At 34.3% G+C, this 27,317-nt stretch overlaps 1 protein-coding gene across 1 annotated transcript in view; it reads right to left on the bottom strand.

The window, feature by feature from the left end:
- The window catches only part of Lis-1 (LisH and WD40 domain-containing Lis-1), a 43,712-nt gene that overhangs the window by 3,637 nt on the left and 12,758 nt on the right, over positions 1-27,317 (bottom strand). The window contains exons 2-8 of the mRNA XM_065357772.1: positions 21,526-21,716; positions 4,451-4,604; positions 1,436-1,582; positions 980-1,136; positions 554-731; positions 319-454; positions 77-232 (exon numbers count right to left, since the gene is read on the bottom strand). Of these exons, the coding sequence (XP_065213844.1) occupies positions 77-232; positions 319-454; positions 554-731; positions 980-1,136; positions 1,436-1,582; positions 4,451-4,604; positions 21,526-21,563 (966 nt within the window). The 5' untranslated portion in view covers positions 21,564-21,716. The remainder of the gene's footprint in view (positions 1-76; positions 233-318; positions 455-553; positions 732-979; positions 1,137-1,435; positions 1,583-4,450; positions 4,605-21,525; positions 21,717-27,317) is intronic.

Genomic DNA, 27,317 nt, shown 5'->3' with positions numbered 1-27,317 from the left:
ACCGTAACGTCAATAGTATAAAATCTCAGCTCATCGATAGGTCACCTATAACATCGGCATGGTGTATGTATCTTACTTTGAGTGTTTTATCTCTTGAGCCAGAAACCAAAAATGGGCCTTCTTGATTTCCTTTTTTATTTTCAGTCGATACAGCCTCGTTAATGGCAGCTCGACAAGAATCCGTAGCCCAGGCGATACATTCTACTACATGTTCGTGGTCACGGAGTTCAGCCTGACACATTCAGAAACACAAACACCAAAGTCAACTACTACGTATTTTTTATAAAATCTCAACTCGAGAATACCGCCGCAATTTACCTTGCATTCCCTCGTACTAGTTAACCACACTCGAACGGTATGATCATTAGAACATGACGCGATTAGTGAGCCATCCGGTGACACTTTGACTTGTCTAACCCACTCTCTATGGCCAGAGAATGTTTTAACACAATATCTGGAAAAAATACCGACGATTAGAAAAATATTCTTCGGCTTCGTTCGAACGGTTACGCTGGCAAGTGGCAAGTGCATCTGCACTGCACGCTGTTCTTACCCGGTTGTAACTTCCCACATTTTAATTGTCTTATCTCTAGAAGCAGAAATCACAAAATCTCCATTTGGCATAAAAGCGACACCGGTTACATTATGATCGTGGCCGTGCATAGTTTTCAAACATTGGTATCCTTGGGTAAAATCCCATAATTTAACAGTCATATCGGCACTACATGAAACTGCGAGAAGAAAAACAAAAAATTTTTCACCATCTAAAAGTTAATATCGACGCATCTGCTACCACCAGCATCCTTTCTTTTTCTCAAATTACATACACCCGCACATCGTGCGAAGTAGACGCTGGTTGTGTGGTAGCAGGCGACAAAATTTCACCTATATAATTAAAACACGTGTCGCGTAATATTCTATAAACATTACGACAACGGTGATAATGATGATGATGATGATGATGATGACGATGACCAACCTAATAATTTGCCTTGATTATCGAATGCGATATCTTGTACTGAATCGGTATGACCTTTAAGTGATTTCTCGTAATCACCGGTCTCGTAATCCCATACTTTAATTGTGGCGTCTTCGCTCGCTGACACCATAACATTAAACACAGGATGAAATATAACCTGCCGAGTACAGAAGAAAAGAGAAAAAAAACAGCATTAAGACGTGTTAATATATAAGAAATAAGTGTCGAGTACTTGTATGAGAAAGAAATACACGTATGAGTGATAATAAAAATCGAAGGAAACACCTTTCTTCTCATCGTGTACGACGAGTATATTAAATTTAGTAACATCGATAGCTCGTATGTGCATCTACAAGTAGACGTACGTAATGTACCTAATGTTTTATTATCATCTAACTAAAGGTGTGAGTGTGAGCATTTTTGTTAAATTACTCGTAATACGAGCAATGTACTAACTTTAGTCACAGGTGCTCTGTGTCCAGTCAGACTGAATTTTTCTGGAGGTCTTGGTATCCATTCTGTAGGTAATCGTTTACCCCTTGTGGGAGCTCCCTCGATATATTCCTTTTCGGCTTCAGATAATTTCGTTTCTAATTCCATAACCTGAGCAGAAAAACAAGTATAACATTAGCTAAGGAACACATTTTTAATGAATAATAAAATAGAATAAAACTACATATTATAATGAGTGCGCCTCCAAATCATTCATTTTCAAGAATTCTGGGATAGTTGATGCCTCTTTCCAGTTCCAAGAGGTTTATTATTTTGATGGCAGAAATTTAATTCAAAAAGTCACCAATTTCTAAAATATTGACAAATTTTTACAGGTTTTTGTCACTTTTTAATTCAAATTTCGACTGTCTCGTGCCCAAACAAATCTTGTTTTGCCCTGGCTTCACTCGGAAGAATCCTGACTATGATATCTCCACTAAAATATAATTATATAAAAAAATATTCAAACTTACAAAAAAAAAATAATCCGTTCAATATTATCGAATATGCACAATTTTTTTCGAAAATGAAAATTTGACACAAAGAGCACTTCACAAAATACGATAAATTACCCCTTCTCATTTTCTTTATGAAAGGTGCAGAGACAAAATCACAAAACAGAGTGGAAGACCTTTCCTTTTTTTTTCAGTAATTCAAAGAATATGGTTTTTAAGATTGCAAAAAATTGCAGATAAAATTATTTTTTGGTGGATTTTTGCTCCTTTTAATCGCAGACAAAAATTTCAAAAAAATTCAAAAACTCATTAATTTTAGAAAAAAGTTTCGTCTTACAAGGGAAGTATCTCGACTGGCAGAAAAATTTTGGAACCAGAAAAAGTTGGATGAAAAAAATAAATTAAAATGCAAAAATATTCCAGCGTCAAAGTTCTTTTTTGCAGCTTTAGGACATTCTGACATTCAGTATGTAAATTAATACTACTAGGGTGGATCTTGAAAAAAAGGCAGCGGATTTTGGCCAAATTTAGTAGAGACCTTCATTTCGAGTTGAAAGTTACTCAGAAAAAATGTCAGCTCTGGAGGTGCCCCTGGTGGTGAGATATGTATCCTCAAAAAAAGGACATTTTCAGAAAAATTGTGATTTTTTTCGCTCTAGACTCTGCCCAACCTGTTCTGAGGAAAATGGTCTAGTGTTTTTGAAAATTTTTTCTTCGTGAATACTCTTCGCATTAATTATGCCAAAATATTCAAAGAAATCATCCCTAAAACTGGGAAAATATTTTGAAAATCATTGGTGCCAATTTTTTGATCATTATTGCAAACTTGGAAAAATCGTAAAAAGTTTTCTCAAGTTTTTGGCTATTTTTCTCAATCTTTTAAAGGCAACTCTAGATCTAAAATTTTTCTGAGTAACATTCAAATCAAAATGAAGATCTCCGCTGAATTTAATCAGAATCTGCCGACTTTTTTTTGAGCGATCAACCCCAATCTATACCTTCAATTTTGACCTTTTCAATCGATTTAATCAATTCTGAGCCATTATGACCACTTCTGGAGCCTCCAGCAGATTTTTGGAAATGAAAAATTTCCACAAAACTTTACCCTAGTAAGTTGGAAATTTGAAATTGTGTTACTTCTCTACTTTTGACATGCTAAGTCGACTGTAGGTGGTTTAAGGCTGTTTAGAAATTTCATTTTTTCAAAAAATGCCCAAAAATACGTTCAAAATATTGGTATTATGAACGTGAGCACCTACATTATTATAAACATTGTGGTGGGTCATTTTTCATTTTTTTTTTGTTGGAAATTTGATGAAGCCAAGCAAGAAATTATGTTCAATTGACTTCAACAAGTCATGAGAAAAATTCCAAATTTTCAAATGAATGTTTTCAAGTCTCCAACGAGAGCTCAAAGCACGAGAAATTGAAAATTTTGAACTTTTTTTTTGGTGAAGCTCAAAGTTTATTTCTTTTGAGTCCAGGGATTCTCCAAATGGTAGTTCTTACTTCTTTCCTTCAAAATAATTATAATTTTGCGAATATCTCTTCAAGATGGTATGGTTAGAATTGAAAAACTAATTTATATTACGCTATGTTATGGTGGAGTAGACATCAAAAGATCATCCGAACCCATAAAATTGGGAAAAAACTTCGAAGCAAGAAAAATTTCCAATTTTTCAAAGTTTGAGTTTTCGTTGGTGGGGTTAAAAATTGAAATTCTTTCTACGTCTTGTTGAAGTAATTTGACCATAATTTTTCCCAAGATCCACTAATTTAAAAAAAAAAAATAACCCATCTTAATAAACTTTTCTAGTTGACTCAGCATGTCGAGAATTATGTATAAAATGAATTTCAGCTTCGTCGACTTGATAGGGTGCAATTTGATGACAATTTCAACTTCCAAAATTCTGCTGGGGGCTTCAAGAAGTTTCTCAATAAATTTAACAAGTTTTATTTAGCGATGGAGTGAAGACGAAATCGGCAGGTACCCGATCATTATTTTCCCCAAAAAGTTCAATTCATTAATTTTCAATTTCAGAAAATTCTTCGTAAAATAAATTAAATCGAATAAAAATGATTAATTCTGTATTCGTGATATCAAGTACTTTCCGATTTAAAAAAAATGGTTCATTTCTCGTATTGTTTTATTAATCACCGTGAAAATTATCGATTATTCGCCACCTGGCTGCATTAAGAAGGGTTCCAGGCACCCTCCTCGTATAGCTTTCACTCTACGTCAAACATACGCACTCTTACCCTCCACTTTCGAGTAAACGTATTGATCTAGAAAAAAACCTACGACGATCATCGATCTTAGGACTTTTTCATTCAAAACTCATCCAAGCGTAGCTCTACGAAGGAAAAAACACCGGGCAAAATTTCACCCCTATTTTTTCCCAAACACGTGAGACAATACACAGTCTAGTAGTTTATAGCGAAATTTGTTCAACATTATTCAAACAACAGTGTGTGTTTTTCGCTCATTTCGCAATCAATTGTTAATTTATGGTAGAACGCTTACTTTTTTCTGTAATCTAATGACTGAAGTCCATTTTTTCTCCAAAAGACCTCCGTATTTTTTCTCAACCTCGCCCGGCATATCTGCGTCTTTTTTTAAGCCTTCTAAAGCGGTCATGTAACCATTGCTGCGCAAATAATCGGCTACCGCTTTATTCCTGTAAACAAACGAAAATAAATTCATTGCATTATTCACTGTTCAATCAACTGCGGTGCTATCGCGGTATCGGTAGTACGAGTAGAAATAAAAATACATGCTAAAATCGACCAACATGATACTGAGATGCATCTCGAAGAGAAATTTTTCGCCAGACAGGCGGACAGAATCACGATCGACGTCATAACACTCTTCATACATTACACGCGAGTGACGAGAGTAATCGTGGATGGCGTCGTCGTCGTCGTCGTTGTTGTATATAGTATATTATGTATCTTATATTTTATGAAAAGATCAATATTGGCCGAATTTAACCTCTTCTTTTATAACGGTCCATCGCATAAATCACGACTTCGCATATACAAGTACGAGTACGGAGTACCCGGCGCTAATCGTCTTAACATCTTTTAGCAAGCAAGAAAGAGAGAAAAAACATATCGAAAACCGTTTCAGATAATTTGTCAATGTGACGTTTTCGATATTTATGCACGATTTTCACCTTTACAATATTCGGCAATCGGGTATCAGTACGATTAATTGTAGTTGCGAAACGAGTTACCCGAGCCTAAAATACACTCGAGTGAAAAAAAATCTGAACGAAGGATCAATCCAAGTTTACCACCACTTTCGTCTTTGGTTCAAACATTTTCAAGTGAAATTCGAGTCAGTGCTTTATCTAATAAAAGCACGTGCTTGTGAAAAGTTCAGCAGGATGTTTGCATAGGAATATTTCAAACTAATTAATGGTATTGACAACACTGGGACGAGTTATCCGACATTGATGTAAGGTCATCGGATGACTCTTCAGGTGAACTGAGGATTATTCATCACGCTGTGAGAATGACTGCTCTCATATGAGTCAGAAGATGAAATATATTCCCAACGCCATCCACAGCGCGCTATTCGTTGGTAATATTATGGCATCTTCTTTCAAATAAGTATAAATATTTTGTAATTTTATATCAACAGGAAAAATACTCGAACATAAACTCATTTACCCGAGATTCGCGACGGATATGAAGAAAAAACACGTTCTAAAATTTTGCTCGCAACAGCCAATTTTCAGCCGAAGAAATAATTAATTGATAATTTTTAATTTTTGGAATGAATAAGAAGGGGGGATTTCTGATAGGAAATTAAAAGCATTTAAATAAAGTTTGAAATCTCAATTTTCTTTCATAGGTGTTTGAAGAATATTTGCCCCAAAAAGATCATTTCACAGCCAATCATCGCAAATCAGACTGAAAATGGTTTGATAAAAATACAGTAAAATTATGAGCGACTGAAATTTTGAAATAGCTTTACATGGGTCATTCCACGTCAATTGGACTAAGAAGTGGTAGGGGGGTTCGGCGATTTTTTTGAAATTTTTCCTGTGAAAAGACCTTCCGAAGGTATGACCAATGGCGCAAATTGCAGCTCTCTAGTCCATTTTTAAATGCAGAAAATCAAAATTCGAAAAAATTCAAAAAATGAACGAATTTTTATTTTTTTGTTTTGAGTGTAATTTTTATCACTTTTTTCATGAAATACGTCAGAAAGCGGTCAAAATAAGACGACTGAATAAATTGAAACTATTTTTGATGTTTGAAATTGAAAATTGAATTTTTTCGAATTTTGATTTTTTTGTGAGGAGTTCATTTCATCGAGTGAAAGGATTTTTTCAACTTTTTCAACAGATACGTAAAAATTGGAGTCAAATGGGTCAACTTTACCTATCAAAACTTTTTTTCATGTTTTAAACCAAAAAATCACATTTTTTCGCAAACTTTAAATTTTTTAAAATCAACTTTGCAACATGGTACCATCCCAATTTTTTAATATGTTGTTCAGCATGAAAAGTTGTCCATAATATATTTTTTTCAGAATTTTTGAGAGTCGGAACGATATGGAAACTACGTTTCGAAACTTTTTGAGCTAATTTTTTGTACGAAAAAAAGTGGCAACACTGATTTTTATGATATCACCAAAAAGCCTTTCAAAACCCCTAACTATGGGAAAATGTTCCATTTTGGTAGGTATCGCGGTTATCGAGTAGTCCACTGCTGAAATGGATGATATTTTAGGTTCACTGAAAACTTTGACACCCCTTGGCTGCATTTAAAATTGGGCCAGAGGGCTGCGATTTGCGCCATTGGTCATACCTTCAAAAGGTCTTTTCACAGGAAAAATTTCAAAAAAATCGCCGAACCCCCCTACCACTTCTTGGTCCAATTGACGTGGAGTGACCCACATGCTTAAATCAAATCGTTGTAGAACTTTTTTGAAGCGAATCTAGGAGCTTCCATTGACTGATTTTCTAAATTAAAGAGCAATTTCGGTGGAGTGGAAGTCCACTGAGAGAAATGAAGCGTTCATGAGATGAAGTGGAAAAGCACTGCTTTAAGTAACCTTACGATTCATTGAACTATTCTGATATCGAGCTAATTTGGCAGCAACGTCGACGACCAACTGAGAATAAATTCAATTTCTCTGAAAGCCTACAAATATTACCTTAGGTAGGTGTTATGGTCAATATAAGTGGTTTTTTTTCTATTTTCTTCTTTCATCTGTTTCCCGCCAGCATGTTCTTTCCAAGCGAGGGAATTCGTACAAATGTTATAATCGGAGGTGAGGCGCCGAGGTCGGATTTTTCTCTGATTTTTTTTAAACGCCGACGCTGCGCCATCTACCCCGCACCTTTCCACCATGTACCCAGTACCTACCGTATTAACCTAAAGTACAAAGTTACAAGTTACTATAATGGCCGAGACACACGCTGAATATGTGGGTCGTTGTGTTCTGTGATACGAATAATATACATAGATAAGTGTGCGAGAGTATGTGTCATGTCGGCCTTGAGATTGTGGTATCGTACAGATTAATGTTAACTAGATTATTTTGCACCCAGTTCAAGTTGTATATGAGCAGTTAAGTAGAGTAGATTTTCCCAAAAAGGAAAACACATGAAATTTCGGGTATAGTACATAGTACAGCTTGAATCAGAGTAATTTCAGATGTCTTTGAAGTTCAGTGTTTGGTAACGTGAAAATTATTCAAAGTTGGCGCAAATGTCCGATCAACCACATAAGCATCCTCTTTTGCTGCTTGAAAATGAACTTTTCTTTCTTAATTCAAAATAGTAGATGATTTCGCCATGTGAAAAACTCGAGGGGCAGAAATAGATTTTGACTCGTTACACTGAAAGAAATGATTTTCAAAACGCTGTATTCAGTCCCGAAATTGATGCAATGGTTACTGCACAGTACAGTAATTTTCAAATTACCTCATTTTGATATAATGATTACATAGTTCAAATCAGAGAATGCATCAAATAATGGAATGAGTACATCGCCAGGATGGATTTATTGCATCACCTTCCAAAATTCATTTCTATGTTCTCATTACATTTCTTTGGGGACTCAGTCCTGCAGACATGGTATTCAGAACATCATTTGGTGGGTAATAGTTACATCGTATAGTAAGCAATGATTACATTCCTTAAACATGGCTGAGAACCATGTAGTGATTTGCTGAATACAGTAAACGATGTACTGAGTACATCGTCAGTGGTAAACATTTCCAAACAATGAAAAACTTATAAATACTTCGAGGGCCTGAATTAAACATTCTACTCGCGGCCATGTCGTTAAGTGCAGGCAGTTAGAACGAGAGGTCGCAGGTTCGAATCCCGGTTAGGTAGGAAAATTTTCGTAGGGATATTAGGTCTTGAAAAATGAAAAATTCGGTGCAGTGAAAAACATTTAAATGTGCGGAGAAACTTGAAATTGATTGAAAAAAAAAAAAAAAAATACCTAACCCCACTTTTTAAAATTTAAATACTGCTGGATAAAAACGATGGAATGGTTACTGCACTCCTGTGTAATAGTTACTTCTCTAAATTTGTACTGATTAATGCGTTTCATTCCTATACCAAAATTACCGCGTTTTAATGCACTGAGTGCATCGTTTTAATGTAACTATTACTGTTTATTTCTTTCAGTGTAGAAAGGGTTACATTTTCTCTCATGCTGTGAAACTTTCAGGACTTGGACCGATGATTTGAGGATGAGGAGGCGGTTTGACTAGAGCAGATGAAGCTCTAAATGAAAGAACACATACCTCCTCCTCATCATCATCACTGTCGTCCATTATTGTTACCAACACAGCTTTCATAGCTAACTTCATTTCACGTTGGCATATCCTGAGGAAACCTTCATATGCTCAAACCTGAAGATTTTTTTTACAAGGGAGCTACCAGAGTCCTGCACGGTATAGTTAAAAGTTATCTGCGTTAGTTGCGCGTCGAGGGCGGATAGCTATTTTTTTTACAAGGGAGCTACCAGAGTCCTGCACGGTATAGTTAAAAGTTATCTGCGTTAGTTGCGCGTCGAGGGCGGATAGCTATAGTTAGTAGTCATCCTAACGGCAGGTTATAACCGCACCGGCCAGTGCGATTAATATTTGTAACTCAGATAACGTAACCATTGACTAACTTGTAGTTGAAATAACTACACTACCTGCGATTATACCGCGTTCTTATCGGAAAAATAACGTTTGCTTCTTTCTTATCTGTTTGATGAGTCACCAAAATGTATTGATGAGACATCAACAGAACCGAAGCTAACTTACCGCTGCATCGGCAGGTAGTTATAGTTAGTTATTTGTCGGTTGCGCGCGCCGACAAAACTAACTACAGTTCGTAACGTGTAGTTGAATTAGCCGATAGCTCCGGCGGTTATTCGGCTATTTTAACTATACCGTGCAGGACTCTGGGAGCTACCCCGAGTTGACTATGCAGGTGAAAAATTTTTTAGCACAGGCTTGTAGAGCATCGCAAGGAACCCACAAAGCCAAATTTCCAGGTCCTGAAGTTGATGTGGAGAGGAGTTATTGAACATTGAATTGAAAAAAAAAACATGATGAGCAAAATCCCAACATTTTAAAGTAAATGCGAAGAACTCGGCCTCAGGTCAACATCAGGACACAATTTTTTACTTCGATATGGTCCTCTGAATGGCAAGGCTGTCGTTGAAATCTGCATGTCACACTAGAGGTGGATTTTTACCCGCCGATTTTCCAAGAGAGTACAACAATACAAATAATTCGGCCCCATATCAACTTCAGGACACCATTTTTTCGACATGAACATGCTTTGAAATGGTCCTCCGAATGGCGGGGTCTCCATTGGAATCTGCGTGATACACTTAGGAGTAGTTTTTCATTATAAATTCAACGATTTTTCAATAAAACTCAAAACTACAAATAACTTGGCCCCATATCAACTGCAGGACACAACTTTTTACTTATACTTCGATATGGTCCTCCGAATGGCCGATTTGTCGTTGGAATCTGCATGTCACACTTGAAGTAGATTTTTACCCACCGATTTTTCAAGAGAACACAAAAATACCAATAATTCGGCCCCATATAAAATACAGGGCCCAATTTATTCGTCATGAACGTGCTTTGAAATGGTCCTCCGAATGGCGGGGTCGTCATTGGAATCGGCGTGATACATTTAGGAGTGGTTTTTCATTTTCACCCAACGATTTTTCAAGAAAACGCAAAAATACGAATAACTTGGCCCCATATCAACTTCAGGACACAATTTTTTTACTTCGATATGGTCCTCCGAATGACGAAAGGTAGCTGGCAAAATCCAAATCAAACAAACCCAAAAATGATGAACTGTACTTCTGGAGCCATGAAACGAAAACTTAGGCTGATTGTCAGGGCATTACATCTCAATCTTTTTTCAAAACTAAATAAAAATGAAAAATATTTTCGAATTCAATTCTACTACACTACAATATCTCCAACAAAAACTTCTCAATCATAAAAAAATGAATTCGTCCGTCTACGAGTGAAATCACGATCGATTTCGTATAAAATAAATACCTCGATGCGATTCAACCAAATCGTACTGCCCTTTTCATCCTGCACTAATCAATGCTAGCGTAATTTTCCACGGTTAAATCGATCACATACCATACATTAACATTATAGTATACGAGTGATAACTCACTATACCTTAACCTACACCATTTTCTACTGCAGCTCAACAATCTTTTCGTCTGGTAATCGCATTGCGATGTACACAAAGGTACCCGCAGCGTTTCAAATAGCACGACGAACATCTCTCATGTACAAGTGAAAGAGGAAGAGGATCGGGTGAACCGTATAGTAATATGTGGACTTGAACCAAAACAGAGTACCAAGAGTCGAGAGACGACTATACGACCATGCACAGTGAACTCATTCTATGGGTAACAAGAATACATACGGCAGCATCACAAGAGGCTGACGTAAGTCGCATAATGGAATGAAAACGAATACACAGCACTTGTAGTATGTATCTGCAGCTATACCACATTCATGCGTTCAAAAAAAAGAAAGAAAAATATATATTTTAAATTAATGAACCGACAACGAGTGCGGTCGTCCATCGTGCGTAGATCTGTAGTACTCGCTTATGCAGATCTATGCCATTTCACCTTTACATAGTACACATTACATACGGTATTATATTTTAGTAAGTGCCTTCGTCCTCTCTCTCACAACACTCTATTTATCTCTCTTCATCAGCAAATACACAAGATAGATAAACAGATCACAAACATCGAGTCACGATGAACAAGGCATCGCAGCGGCAACCAGTCAGTAGTGTATTTGAACCATAAACGCACAAGTAAGTAATGTACTCGTATGGATATTCTGAGCTCCCAAGACCAAGTTCACCAACAATGAGCTTTCTTTCAATCTCTCTATCTGCATCCGTACATCTCTCATAATGCATCGACAAGATCTCTGCACACAATTACAATAAGATGCTGTAATAGATCAAGTCAATTGACAGTCTCAGCATTCGATGCTACCATAACAATGCACCATGTTCGCTTGACGATAAGATTAGACGAGCGAAACCAAAGAAGGCCAATGTGTAGTCGTCGTCGCTTGTTAATGCATCATCTCCCTCGCGATCGTCGTTATCGCGCAGAGCTCGTAGTTACTTCAGCGGATATGATCGAGTTATGTAATTGAATATAGAATCGTATACATCAGATAAACAATCCAGAGCTGCAGTCAGCACCCGGACAGCAAGGGCATTGCCCTGATTCGTACAAGGTTTGGTATTAGATTGGGAAAAATTCTTCCTGAAAAAAAATTGCAATTCTTGAAAAACACACCATTTGAGTGCTGTATTTTTAGTTAATTTTTTTTTGGCCCCACTTGGAGATCTAGTTCTCAACAGAGTCACTTTCGAGGATTTTTGCAGCAACCTAAATCCATAGATTTGTCACGTATATCTCTAACATTGATTTTTGAAAAAAAAAGTCATCAGATTTGAAAATTCCTCCTTGTTGAGCTGGTCATGGATTTGAATTTGAAGGAATCTTTACTCCTACATACATAGAGTTCAAGCGGTACGAAAGCCTTCGTCAAATTTTGCCTTCTTTTAAAAATTAAATTAATTGAGAGTTTCTTGTTACATTTGATGATAAGAGTTCCTGTCCAAATCTACTAAATTTTTGGGAGTTATAGTAGACTCTTGACCTTGAAATGAAATAACCAAGTGGACCATTTAATCAAAAAACTTCCCACCTATACCTACTTCATAAGGCAACTCGGTGAAATTACACACTCACATACTTTAAAAATAAATTGCATATTTTGACCTATTTCATTATAATCTGAGCAATGTAATAGCACTTTGGGGATGGTAATTGCAGTCTACTTCAACATGTACTACTAATATAAAAAAGAGTTCTAAGAATGATGTTTCGAAAACATCCAAGAGAATCCTGACAGAGCTGTGGGTCTGAAATGATCCCAAAACGAAAACCGATTAAATCCTGATTCAAAACCTATCCCAAAACCGATATCATAATTTTTCTTGGTCCCAAAACTGATATAATTTTAAACCCAAAACAATCCTGGAACTGAAACGAAATAGTTTCAGTTTCAGGGTTTCAAATTTTTGATTTTTTCTTCGATTTGATTTTGATAAATTGTCATTTCACATCATTTATCATTCATCCGGTTTATAATAGAAATTACTCACCTAATTGAACAAAATATGCATTTAAAACATTAAATTAATTACACTATCGGATTCCCAAGTCAAAACCTCCCATTTTGTAGACCGCTTGCAGGCTCAAAATTGGTTGAAATGAAAATCCTGAAACTAGAACCGAAACAATTTTTTCAATCTTGAAACCAATCCCAAAATCATTTCGGACCCACAGCTCTGAATCATGTACTTAAATCAGTCTTTATTGAAAATAACATACTGCCAGCTCCCGGTGAGTACATACTTCAAATGAGTATTATGATAAAGAATGAAATAATAAATCGCAAGGTACTGAGAAAGTATTTGAAGAGTTTGGCTGAATTAGTACATTTGGTCAGTAGGAAAATGTGCAAATATTATGATGCTGAGAAATTTTGATTTAATTTTTTTTCAAATTTCTCAAAGATATAATTTTCCTACTGATATTATTACTCTTTCTTACTCAACTTGAGGCATTATGACCTCGATAAAAGTGATCTATCATTATGTGGGATAAACAGGTCTAACATGAAGTATTTTTTGTACACTGCCAATTCACACTATAAAAGTAGCATTTTGAGAAGCTTAATTTTCCTACTACAATTTTATGTTTTTACAGCCCCTGATGGCTTATATGTATCAAGTTTAGAACCCATATCACTTCAGAAAATGAGGTAATCAAAAAAACCATAATAAGCTACCCGACCCCCTTAATGTTATATGTATTTCGTACTCATTCAATTTTATCTATCAATCCTTTTTTTATGTTCAAATTGTTGTTGCATTGACATTGTAAATATAGCAAAAGCTGTCAACTGCAATAAATAGATTTGAATTTGAATTTCAATCATATGAACCACATTTACGGACAGAATCTTCGTTTTTTATTAAAGGGGAAGAAAGAACGTGGCGTGATTGAAAAATATGCAGTTCAACTTCTGGGAATCTTCTCCCCTCATTTTATAATTGACTCCAAGTAATTTTCTTGCCTCGGCTGGAATTTCCTTTTCATCGACTGAACAAAATCTTGACCAAGGATCCGATTGCAAACTGTCACCATTTCCTAATTTGAGCCACCAACTTAAGTTTCATTTCGAAGCACATGAAGTTCGAGATCCCCCCCCCCCACATAAAAATAAATACGTGGTTCTCATTCTCTTCTTCGGAACGTGACGAGCATCGTTCATCTCTTCCATTCGGGCAATTTCGCCAAAGAACTCGAAAAATTGAATCAAAACGAAGGCGGAGAAGGCAGCGCGGCTACTTTGGCCAAATTATCAAAATTATATACGTAAAGGTACCGCTTGGTTGGTCGGTGGCAGAAGAATCTGCGCCAACAAACAGATGGGAAATCCGTTAGTTGAACGATGCTCGCACGGTTTACTCTTTACGTAGGTATTGTTTTCTCGCGGCCAAAGCAACGTACCTATGCCGAGTAACTTTAATAGACCAAGTGAAAATAAGGACGTGGTTTTTTACTCTACCTCTCGCTCTTTCTTTCTCTTTCGTATATTTTTTGGTTAGAGTGTGTGAATAGATAATACGTCGTAATTGACGTAGCACATATTGCGAGAAGTACATACTTACGTCTGATGTACATATTATTCAGAAGCGTAGGAGTATACACTACTATACAGATACGTGTATTTATATGTGATTTTGTAATGTATTATGACGAAGATGCAATCGAATTAACCGACTCACTCGTACCTACTACCACATTAAGTATTATGATTGTGATTGTTATTGCATATGGTGGACACGTAGCATCCTATATTGGTGGACCATAGGTTGGGCTGGAATGTAGGAAATTGAAGTTTCCTAAGCATATGCTTCGCTGAGACAATTGCACGCGTTTCTTCTTCATTGGGCCATATATTACATATATTTTGGGATTGGCTATAGTCAACGATTGAAGATCGGACAGAAGATTTCAATCTTTTTTGCTTTGTAATCATGAAAGAAAGATGCAGAGGAAAAATTATGTTGAAAATGCATCTCAGGAATGTAAAAATAAATTGAAACATCAAGAAAAATGTTCGGAAATCAAACTTTTTCAAAACTTTAATATTATTTTCTCGCCAATTTCTGTTTAAGAATTTTCAAAAAAAAAAAAAAAAAATTGGTATCCAGAAATTTATAGAACGTATTTTGACAGTTTTCTCTATATTTTGAATAACTTTCAAAGCATTTTATTCAAATGAGCCTTCCAATTCCATAGCATTACGATTCGGATGAATGGTTCCAAAATGGCTGGAAAATATTCGATCGATTCACGAGGTCAGAATTACCTACGTAGTTATCAAAAACATTCAATTCTCAAGTGTAACATGTTTTACATTTGAAAGTATTTTTAGCTTTCTACATGGTATAATAATTATTATTGACTAATCTTCTCCAAAAATCGATAGAAACTTCAAAACCCAACTTTCTTATGGCTGAAAAGCTGTCACCAATAAAAAATGCTGACATTTCCTCTGATTTTCCACCACCTATAGGTTCCATTCAAATCATTTTATTCACATTTGAGCATTTCCCCAGCGAATTGAAATACCCTTTTACGCATCAAAAAAGACGAGAAAAAAAACAACGCAGATTTTTGTACGTCGAAAACAAAGTCTCGTCGAAAAAAATAGTTCACCTGTTTATATTATGCACGCTATAATACGTACGTGTAGGAGTATATTATGTCTACGTTTAAATCTACCCTTGTGCTTGGATTTATTCGACGAATGGATGTGTGTAGTAAATCGTAATAAAAAAAAAAATAATAATAAAAGGAAAGGGCTGAAACAAGGGTGTGGGAAATTTCACTTTTAGCATAAGTAAGGGTGCAACGCGGTGATCGATACAGTTGTCGCCGACTAGACTACGCGATTTGGCCTTTACGTGTGTAACGACCGCAACGTCATCGTTGTTGAACTAATCGAAAGAATATTTTTTACTATTTTTCCAAGAAACACGTACAAGCTAAATCACCTATATGTACAGTACTACTGCTGTGCCAGTAAATTTTATTAGTGGTACTTGGATTTTTCCGAAGTTATGCTTACACTATAAAGATAAAATATTATACTCGTACGTATTTGTGGAAATAAGACACGCAAAAAATTTTGAGCCATTTTTCGAATTTCAATGCGTCATTTTTCAGTTCCGCTGCATTATTCATGAAGAGATTGAATTTTTATTCTTATTCAATATTTTTCTCAATTTAAATCTCCGCCATTATATTTAGCACACTACAAACAATTAATCGATACAAATCTCCTTTTCGAAAAATTCGAATTATCGAGTATTAGAGAAAAAAGGGCACTAAACACGAAATTTCAATTTTGTTCAAATTTCAATAAAAATGACCACTTTTGAAAATACTTCTGGGGGCTTCTTCAATAAATTTTGAATTTTTATATTTTTCGACTTCTCGATTCAAAATTCGGACTCTCCAGAAAACACTGAGTTTTCCGAAATTTTGAACGTTCTGTCAACCTAAAAGACGGCTACTTTTTTTTTTTTTTTACAAACGTTTAATGACCGATCAAATAGTTGATAGAGGGGGGGGGGAGTCCAAAAATTAGGATGATATGACACGATGAAATTGTATTGAGGCAGGAGTAAGTAAGGAGAGGGGTTTAAATTTATTTCAAGGCATTTTGATTGGTTTTCAAATTGTTGATTACTCAAAAAATTCAAAAAAAATTTCCCCCAAATTTTGAAAAAGCAAGGTGTTTACTAAAATCCAAAAAGCTAAATTCGTGCTTTTTTGGTGCTTTTTTCGTACTCGCAAAATAAAATTTCGCACCGCGTCAAATGTCGTCAAATCTATTCATAGTTAACCCTCTCCAACCCCCCCCCCCAAACAGCCAATCAAGTCTTCAAGGTGCCCCCAGATTTTAAAAATATTCTAATAAGAGATTCTTTGACATTTTTCTCCATGAAGGACGAAGGTACATAAGAGTTCAAGATTCACTTTCTTCTCGCCACCTCTCTCTGCCCATTTCATCATTTTGAAACAAACAAAAAGAAAACGAGAGAATTGTCAAAAAAATTTCAGGCAACCTCTAACAAGGCTCGTACAATTTTTGTGATTTTTGAACTACTTATTTGAGTTTGAAAAAAAGCCAAGTAGCCCAGCGAAGCGAGGGCAAACGTAAACTTGTGATTTAAAAAAGGTTTTCCTGTATTTTTTTCCATTATGGCAAAAAAATTGAGAAAGCCAAAGGGAAAATTCGCAATTCCGGATGAATTGCGCATTTTTTTACAACTTAAGCAACCCACTGTTGAATTTGCTTTGAATTTTAAAAGTTAGTTGCTAAAATCTATTTTTTTTTCTCATCAGCAATCAGTTATGGAAAAAATGGATTTTTTATAAATTCTCTACTCTAAGAAAACAGCAAAACACGTATTTGAGCAAAACACTAAATTTTTTTACAACGTCCTATTACTATTTAGGGGAAAAAACGACTGGATTTCGTGTGAACTATTTTCAAGGTGTTAATTCAATTAGACCCCCCCCCCCCCAAAAAAAAATCCAAGATCCAACCAAAACTCATTTTGAAAATTCGGTGAAAAAATTAACATTAAAAATTACTCATGAAATTGAAATGCCCAATTTACTAAACCAGTTCACATTTTCACTGAAATTCTTTCTAATGAAAATCAATGAATTACAACTCCAACCGAAATCCTCTACATTCCAGCGCTTTATTTACAAAATAAGTATCATCATATGTATATGTAGTTCCCTCTTCCTACGTCGAAAATAAAATAAAACCCTCAACTTCCTCACAATGAAAAAGATTACAATTAGTCGTAAAACCTAAAATTTAAAATTCAGTTATTACCTACTTAGATCATTTTAATTTACACACAGTATAGCATTATTTCTTCTTTCACCTCCGCTCGCTGTAACTTCCACTGGTAAAAGTCCCCTCTAGCTCTTACAGCTCATCAGTGATCATCATACGTAACATTTTTACCAAATACCAACTCATTAAAGAACATCGCGCGACAAATGAAAATTACAAAAATGTCTACAGCAATGTGTATCTATATGTAACTTTTAGCTGTATAATTTCACGAAACAAAAAAAATTGTAATAATACCGCGTCGTAGCATAATTACAGCGTTGATAATTACAGCAATTAAGTTATTATTGTCGTTTATCGATAATTTAGAAACGTAGTCGTTAAATTGGTGAAAAATATTCTCGTCGCTTTTGTACGTATATTTCTCTAAATGGCGGCGTACATCTCTCATTTCTTTCTCGCTTTTACATTAGTACGAGTATATTTACACAGTACCTGTACTAATACCTAATTCCTATACAATTTCTTTCTATGTCGAGGTACACAGCGTATATGTATTATGGACATTTCTAACCTTAATTCGATTCAAATTAGCCATCATTCGCATTCGCTATTCGACGCTTGTTCTATGGAGTCGTGGTGTCCATATAATTAACTCCAACTATGTACATAAACACCTCTTTTTTTTCTGCTCTCTGTCTTCATGCCAAGTACATTATATTACCATACTTAGTTGACGATCTGCGTAAATTTGTACACATTACAAAAATCCTTCTGATAACTCTACAGATACGTACACCGATACACGTGAATTTTTCCTACAACTCGGCGTCCTTAAAAACAGATCCACACACCTACACAACTCACAACTCAAACTAGATCCACGAACAAATTAGTCATGTGCTTAGGTACATAAGGTAAATATTGAAATGAATACAACATGTATTATACGAGTGCAAGTAATAAGTCTATATCGTCCGCGTCTTCTTTCTCGCTTTTATAACGTCTATCTCTATCTACGAGTATATGAGTGCCCGATTGTCGGTCATTTTTTCCTCCTTTTTCATCTTACATGTATTAATATGTTATTTTATTAACATTAGAAGGTCTCTCACGAAACCCTACGAACAGTATATCAACTCGCAAGCCTCTATGCATATACGATGCCTGATGAAAAAACCTTTCGACTTGTTCAATTTGACCCCAATAAAACGCGTGAAATTTTCTGAAAAAATTACTCGAAAGGAGGGATAATACCGGATAGATTTTCCGCTTATGTGTATAAATATTAACAAGCGTACAATGTCGTTCACGTAGTTGTAGTTGTTTCTCTATCTCTCTCTTTCTCGTATTTACGCTTCATTAGTGTATTTACAGCGATCTACTATAAAAGTAGACTTCGTTCAATGATGCGTTTTGTATTTAAATGGACAAGTACATATTTCCTAAATTTTCAAGAATCACAAAAAAAAATATTACCAAAAAAAAAAACGGAATTAATTGAGTATTTAATTTCAATCATTTTCATGAAGTCATGAATTTAATGATAAAAGGTTTTCAAAATTTCATATTTCTCAAAAAGCTGGGGAAAAAAGATTAAAAATTATCAAAAAATAGAGCAAAATTTCAAAAATTTCAAAAATTTATCTCAGAGGGAGCTTTTTTTATAAAAATACGCGTAACTTTGAAAACCACATTTTATTAAAGAACCAATTTTTCTAAATTGTCATCTAAATTTAATTCCTTATTGCAGAAGTTTTTTATAAAACTTATCCTAAAATTGATTTTATTAAAAAATTCAATATTTTCAAATATGGAGACTTGAAAGTTTTTTTTGGGAGGGGTGGGGAGAAAGATTTCAATACTTTTAGAACAAAAACGTCAAAATTAGCTCACCAAACGTTTCTCAGTTTTTTAAAAAATTGAACATACAAAAACTTAGGGACGAAAAAATTACATTTTCAAGAATTTTTTCAAATACGTGTCAACTAAATCGAAAAAATGAAAAAGGATGACCTATTGATGATTTTTCGAAGACCGAATTTCCACATTTGGACGAGCTTTTTTCAAAATCACGAAGGTTTCAAATTTAACTTTGATGGGTGATTTTTACAGAATTTTTCGTGCTGATCACTGAAAAAATGATGAAAAAACTTCATCATCATCACATTAGAATTTTTCGCATTTTCAGAGTTGACACTACTCTCACTGAAATTCCATAATATGTAAATTTACGGTTTTTGTTATATTCTTTCATGTGATTTTTTCCCTGATTTCATTTTCATTTCAATACTTGATCAATTTTTCGTAATTTTCCACTAATTTTTTTCATAACTTGAGAATTTTTGCGATAGTTTGCTGAATTTTTTACATTGTTTCGTGAATTTTCAGCCAATTTGTACAGTTTTTATGGAATTTTCATCCAATTTGCAAGAAATTTTCGCAAAATTTTGCTTAATTAGGTATGCTAATTTTTTCACTAATTTGGTTATTTCGAGTAACTAAGAGGTTAATTCAACAATGATTTTTATAATTATTTCTGCATAAATGGAATGAGGCAAAACTATACCCAGCAATGAAAAGCAGGGAAATCGTTTACAAACGCAAAAGCTTGCGATCAATTCTATCAAAATTTCCCATACTTTAGTATTTTTACAGAGATTATTTTCAAAGTTTTCACAATTTTCGAGCAAAAATTTTACAGTGCTACTATATTTTTAATATTCACACTTGGTCAATTTTATTGGCTACCATTCTAAATTCAGCAAAATCTGAGGACTTGAAATTGACGACTAAAATTGACGATTTAGAGAAAAATGGTGACCTAAAGATTGATTTTAATTTCCATCGACCATTTTCACGATTTTTACAATTATCATGAGTTAAAGAACGATTTTTCAACGATTTATGCTGTTTTTTTACGACATCTAAAAAAAATTATGACACGTAAAAATTTTACTACTCATTTATAAATTGAACAAGTTTATAATTTTAATCGATTTCCCGATTTTTATAATTTTTTTCTGAATTCTAAACGTAGACTTTTCATTATTTCAAATGTTTTTCTCAAATATTAGAAAAGTCAGGCATTGTTTTTGTTTTGATGAAGGAAAAGTGGGATATAGTGTTTTTTATTTTGCATTTCAAGCATCAAAGTCAAGGATCTCGATTAGACCATTTTTTTGAACTTATGGTTTCCCTAAAGTTTACATGTTATGGGTATTTGTGTATTCCGACTTGTCAACAAATGAATCGGTTTGTTTAAAATTCGGGGAAAAAATCAAAAATAATTTTCTGTTGGAAAATTTTTTCAAACATCAGTATTTCATGCAGGGACGAGTGAATCTCGGAAATACGGGAGGGGGGAAACAGGTGAAGAAAAATTTTCAAATTAGTGTTTCATGCAGAAACTAGAGAGTTTTGGGAATACGGGAGGGTTGGAATCTTCACAGAATAATTAGCCTTTAAAAAAAGAGAAAAGGGCATTTCAGCCAGTGAATTTCTTATCTACATTTTTATTTTACAGCAGTGTACGACTCCAACTACGAAGAGGGGGACAGCAGGATAGTTAAATCTACGTCAAAAATACCCGACTAATTTCCATACCAACGTGTACCTTTGCGGATGGGAAAACGAGTCGGACACGCGACCATACCGATTCGCGGCACCTTTCGTAGACCAATCTGACTCGTAAATCGAGATCACAGGCGAAGATACGTAGCGCCACTTCGGCAGCTCATTACACCCATGGCAAGTTCCCTTCATTCGCAACATTCTTAGGATACCATTTGTAGGTACTGTAGCTCTAATTACATTATCGAAGCACAGGTACTCGTACTCGCTACTTATAAGCCTGAAGACTATGTGTATGTATAGCTTAACTTCTCTAATCTAATGTACTTTTATCAATCTAATTTCATCCAGGTAATTGAAAAATCCACTAACTCGTTTCGAGCATAAATATCGTCATGACTCATGGTTACGTTCAACTCGTATTACGAATATTTCTACGTATCTACTATTTACGCACTTCGATACGCAATAACTAGGTATACAATGTACTAAATATCATTCTGGATACTTACAGCTCCTCTCTCTGACGTTGAGACAATACCATTTTCATTTCGTCTTCTTTTTAATCAGAAGCGCCCGGTACCGAACGCTTATTGAGATGAGCGTTCCTCTCGGCTAAGTCGAAACCGACCGAGATGGATTTTTATAAAATCATCACTATTCTTCGTCGTGGTATTTTTTCGATTCAAACGTGTATCTTCGGCTGAAACATAATGAATAATCGTATCGTTAATCTAGAGTCTTCAAATTCACTCAAATATGTGTATGTACTCTAAAAATAGGCATCTACTCGTAAGTAGGTACTCAAAATATACGTAATTTGCACTTGCACATAAAATAATAAAGCGGGTAATTACTCCATACATGTCTGATATTCGTACAAGACGTATAGTTCAACAGCTGATACGAATACAGCCAAGAAGTCAACATATCGATCGGTTGCAATTACAACGTACATAAGTGTTGTGGTGTACTGTACTCTGTCGTATACTCGTATGTGTAAAATATTAATGGTACCTTCTACCTTTATAGTAATAAACCAGCGAAAATCCCTCCTATATGTCGGTACACCTTTCATGTGCTATATATCACGCCCTAATTTACATAGTACATCACTAGACCTACTACGACATAAACAACGACATACGTAAGAGAACTATACCTACTCGTAGTACTACAATATAACAAGAACAACGTGCTATGCTATATACACGACGATGAATCGATGAATCATTTGCATACATGTATGTATGTAATATACCTAGACCTACAACATGTCAACGTCACATCTTTGTCTTCCTCTCGTCATAACATAAACAAAACCTGCCATAATGTCTAATCCCCGTTACCTGCTGGCTGCTACTGTGCTCGTATCAAGTGCGATATCGTATAACATAACGTATACCAATGCCGAAAATTTACGAGTCAAAGTCGTATATTATCCTTATTCGACCCGACCGATACATTGTATTAACCTTCACTCTGGTCCCCTTTTCTTGATTTAATTACTTTTCAAGGGAAGTATTCCAACGAGCAGAAAGATTTTTTGAATTAAATGAAGAAAAATTGAAACACGAGCCTAAAATATGTACATCTACAGGTAAAAATCGAGAGTTGAGTTTCATGACTTGAATTTCAGATCATTTTTGAAAAATTAAATTTGGCTTATTTATGATCGAAATTAAATCAAAATTTCATCCAAATTACATCAGAAAACTGAAATTCAACTGACATCTTGCTTTAGACCTCTTAAATCGTTTGCTCGCAATTTCGAGCCCTTTTAAAGTTACAGTTTCTGACGAATTTTCAAAATTTTCAGTTAATGGACATACATATGACAGTTGTATGATTGAGGTACCTGTTCTCATGACTCCTTCAAATTGATTTCGACACAAATTTTAAAAATCCGATCAAATTTATATTAATAGGTACCTGATGAGAATTTGAACTAGTAGATTGTTTAAAAATACCTCTATATAGGCTCCAGAACTGCTTAAAACCACCAACTCAATCGTTTTGTGTTACTGGTGTCTTCCTTTATTCATCATCTTCCATTGTTCGTCAATTCTTATATGCTTTCACTGCATCTTTTACTGCACTTACAACAATAAATTATTCTCCTGTAGAATCCTTTCACCCTCCAACAACTCTTGCACTAAAATTCCATTCTCTATTCATGTTTCACTTAGCTATTATTTTACCTAACTTGTATTCTGTATAAAAAATAAGCATGTTCGAAGGCTTCATTCTGAGGGTATGTAACGGGTTCTTGTTGTTAAAAAGAGCCATTACTTTTTCACCACTTTTTTACAGAATGTTCAAAAATCAACTCAACTCGAATATCCTTTCCTCACCCCCCCCCCTCTCAGACTCAATAGGAACCTATGAAAATTAAGGTTCAGGACGACATAATTTTGAATTAGGAAGCTGATTAAGAGGAATGTTTTCAAAAGTGCCTTTTTTTTATTGATCATTTATGACCTCAAATTCAAAAAAAGTTGCGGTGGAGGGAAAGAAAAACTCAAAATTTTCAAATTTTTCATGTTCAATAAAAAATGCATGTAATTTGATACCCAAAATCCGAATCTGAGATTAATTCGTTCAAAAATTCAAAAGGGGCACACCCTTCAGCTCGAAAATAAAATTGATGAGGTCAAAATAACAAAAGTATTCGGTCACATTATTTCGACAGTGCTGCCAATCCATGAAAAATTTCTACCTATTTTTCAAATAGTAGAAGCAATTCTTGTAATTTCTTCAAAAATGTTTCGCGCCTACGGATTTCTTCATTTTTTTTTATCACTCATTTTTGAGTTTCGACAGAATTTTCCATTTTCGACTACAGGGTGTCTAACAAAACTCCCCGGAAAAAAATTACTTTTTCATGACCTATTTTTCACATTTTTACCGCATGAAAATCCCCCCGAGATTTTTTTTTTTTTAATTTGTAGGTAAGTAGATATTTCAATTTTTTTCATTTTTTTAAACAATTTTTTTTAATGGCTTTTTAAAAAAATTTCAAGTGTTTCTAGCAAAATTTATGACTTTTCATGACTTTTATGACCACCTACCAAAATTCATGATTCTTGTTCATGACTTTCATGATCGTTAGACACCCTGGACTACCTACTTTCATTACCGGAGGGAGATCGAAAATATGATACAAACTAAATTTCAGGTTTTCAGTTTTCACCTCAATCGGATCAAATTTTGTTTTATTTAAAATTGAAAATAACCGACCCAGATTTGAATTTATTCCTGTTCAACAGTTATTCAGAAAACCGTATTGAAACATGATGGAAAAAATTAAGCAAAATGACAAAAAACTTAGAAAAAACTACTGTTTTTACATTTTCACAAAAATGCATAGATTATTAAAAAAATGACTTGGCCACACGCGCATTATATCAAAGACGAAATCACCACAGAAATATGCATAAACGATGAACGCTTGTTCGTTTTCGTGTCGAAACTTGTGAATAGAATAATAGAAAGGTGGAGGGTGACACAATCATGTCGCTTAGATCGCATAAAACGGTCAATCAGCGTATAATTTACCGTGAATCTCTTTAATTAGCGAAGATAATTCATCACAGCGCAAGTTCAGTGCATATTTCTGTCGAGTTTCTGGTTTATCACTGCATTGTTTTCTGCACCATATCGTACTTCTTCCTTTTCTACGAGCTGTTGGTTTTGTTGTTTATACAGTCGATAACAGGTAAAGAAAAATACCACAGTATGAAAAAAATTTCAAGAAAAAAGAAAACAAGGGCCTTATCAATTTAACAGTCTTATTTTATCACTAATCCACGTGCATTGTCATAATAAATTCTCCTAAAGTAGGTTTATTTGTATAATTCGTTCATTCATCCGAATACCCTCAATTCTACATATTCAAAACTTTTCCTCCATCACTCAAAACAAAAAACAAGTTAATTAAGAAAAGGAAATCCTCAACGACTCAACATTCACCAATAATTACCTCTTTCGTTATCATTTTCACGACGAACAGCAGCAATTTGTATAAGTTTGACAAGTGAAATGGTAAATATTTACGATGCCATTACAAGAAAGAAAAAAAAAACTTTAAAATGAGGAAAAAATTAATATCTACCTATGCAAATATGTAAGTACATTTCAAGTCAAACACATACCGCAGCGTCTCCATCCCGTATTGACATCGTAAATATAAAACGACTTATATTCGAATATATTAAACACAATATACCATAACACCATTATCCATTGCGATTATTCGTAATACTACGTATTTGTTATTACTTTATTTATCGCAAAAAAATTCCAAGTATATCGTATGTAAAAGTTGTATACAAAATTATCATCACACACGTACGTATACTCAGGTTTTACTCGTCTTTATCGCCAAACATTTTCATCAGTTCAGGCTGAGTTTATGTTTCAGACCAAGATGATAAATCACGCAAAAACGCGCCAAAACAAAAAGCATATCACCTATATTCCTTTTTGTAATTTCAGAACAATTACGTTGATAACGAAATAGGGAGAATAATCACGAAACACCACTTGACAAAACACATTTTTACCCCAATAACCTTGAATAAAAAGTCATAAAAGATAGAAATAACACCTAATGCAGTTTGACAGGTCTAGGTCTAGGTCTAGGAAAGGGACATGTGTATATATCTTTGAGTCCATGACATGATGATAACATTTCCTTCAACATTAATTAAATATTGCATTGGTCTTTGGAACAATTGATTGGCTGAATTTTAAGCAAAAAATACAACTGCCCGTATTAGAACACGACTTGTAGCAATTGAAGCCCAAGCAGCAAAATTAATCTAAAGGGGAGGACGTTTATGCAGAAGAATATATGATTGTAATAACTGCAAAGGAGGTCAGTAAAAGAGTAGACCATTGCTCAAAATGAACCTATCAAATCACAAAAAAATTTCTCAGCAATCAGGATACAATTTTTTTTAGTGACACGTGACCAAATTCTGGAAATATTCCAAGGTGTATATTTCATCGAAAATATTAAAAAAGATGACCTTTTGATGACTTTTGTATGACCAAATTTCCACGTTTGGGCGTTATTTTTTGAAAATTACGTAGGTAGGTATAAAATTCAACTTTATAACGGTCGATTTTTACAGAATTTGTCACGCTGATCACTGGAAAAATACTAATAATTTGAAAAATTCCATCAGGTCAGAATTTTTTATAATTTCAGAGTTATAATAACACTATTCACTGTTTTATCAATTTCTGGTAACTTTCAAGTAATTTTTATGATGACTTTACGGTTTTTACTATGCTTCATGTAATTTTTTCACGATTTCATTCAATTTCAACCTTTTCCTCAATTTTTTGTGATTTTTAGACATTTTTTATTCATAACAGGGCTTTTTGCGACATTTTGCTCAATTTTTACAATGTTTGATAAATTTTTAGCTAATTTAAACAATTTTCAAGGCAAATTGGATGACCTCTTGAACGTGAAAAATTTTCCGAACAAAGAGGTATATTCGAAGAAAAGTTTTAAAAAAACACTTGATGCAATATCATAAGAAAATTGAACCATTTTTTTTGAAAAAAAAACAACAACAACAACAATGAATAAAAAAACAAGAAAAATGAGAAATTTGAAAAACTCAATGAAATTTCCAAGAAATATTTCCAAAAAAATCTCTAAACTGATGATGAGCAATGAGAACACAATTCTCCAAAACAAAAAAGGTATTTAATAAAATATTTTTGAAATTGTAATAAATTGAAGCATTTTTCTGTATAACAAAGTAAGTATCAGACAAAAACAAAGATGATGATAAAATGAAACATTTTAAAAAAATTTAATGCGACGGGAAAAAAATAGCAAAACATTCACTCGAAGGCAGTCGTCTCTGTTTTAAAGCTTAAAAAAGTCAAAAATAATTTCAAAGAACTAAGTAAATACTTGTGAACGCTCAAAAAAACTAATAAAAAAATCTCCAAAAAAAATTGAAAAATGACATCAGCGAATAAAATAACACCTAAAATTGTCAACAAAAAAAACTACGCAAGATGCCAAAAAAATGTGACTAGGCAGCTATAGAACATCACGTTTTGAGACCTTGTTTTTTAGTGATGGGATATTATCGATATTTCGGGATATCGATATCGTCAAAATATCGGAGGTCTGATATCGATAATATCGATATATATCGGATGTTTCTGATGTTCATAAAAAGACCATAAAACAGCTGATTTTTGATGAAAAGAGAAACTGAATCATCTCTAAGCTGTTTCTATTCCTTATTTTTTTGCCTTTTCAGTATCTAGC

The sequence above is a fragment of the Planococcus citri genome, chromosome 3 (assembly GCF_950023065.1).
Source record: "Planococcus citri chromosome 3, ihPlaCitr1.1, whole genome shotgun sequence".
Classification (NCBI taxonomy): Eukaryota; Metazoa; Arthropoda; class Insecta; order Hemiptera; family Pseudococcidae; genus Planococcus; species Planococcus citri.
The sequence above is the reverse complement of the archived record's forward strand: the minus strand, read 5'-3'. Positions and strand labels throughout refer to the sequence as shown.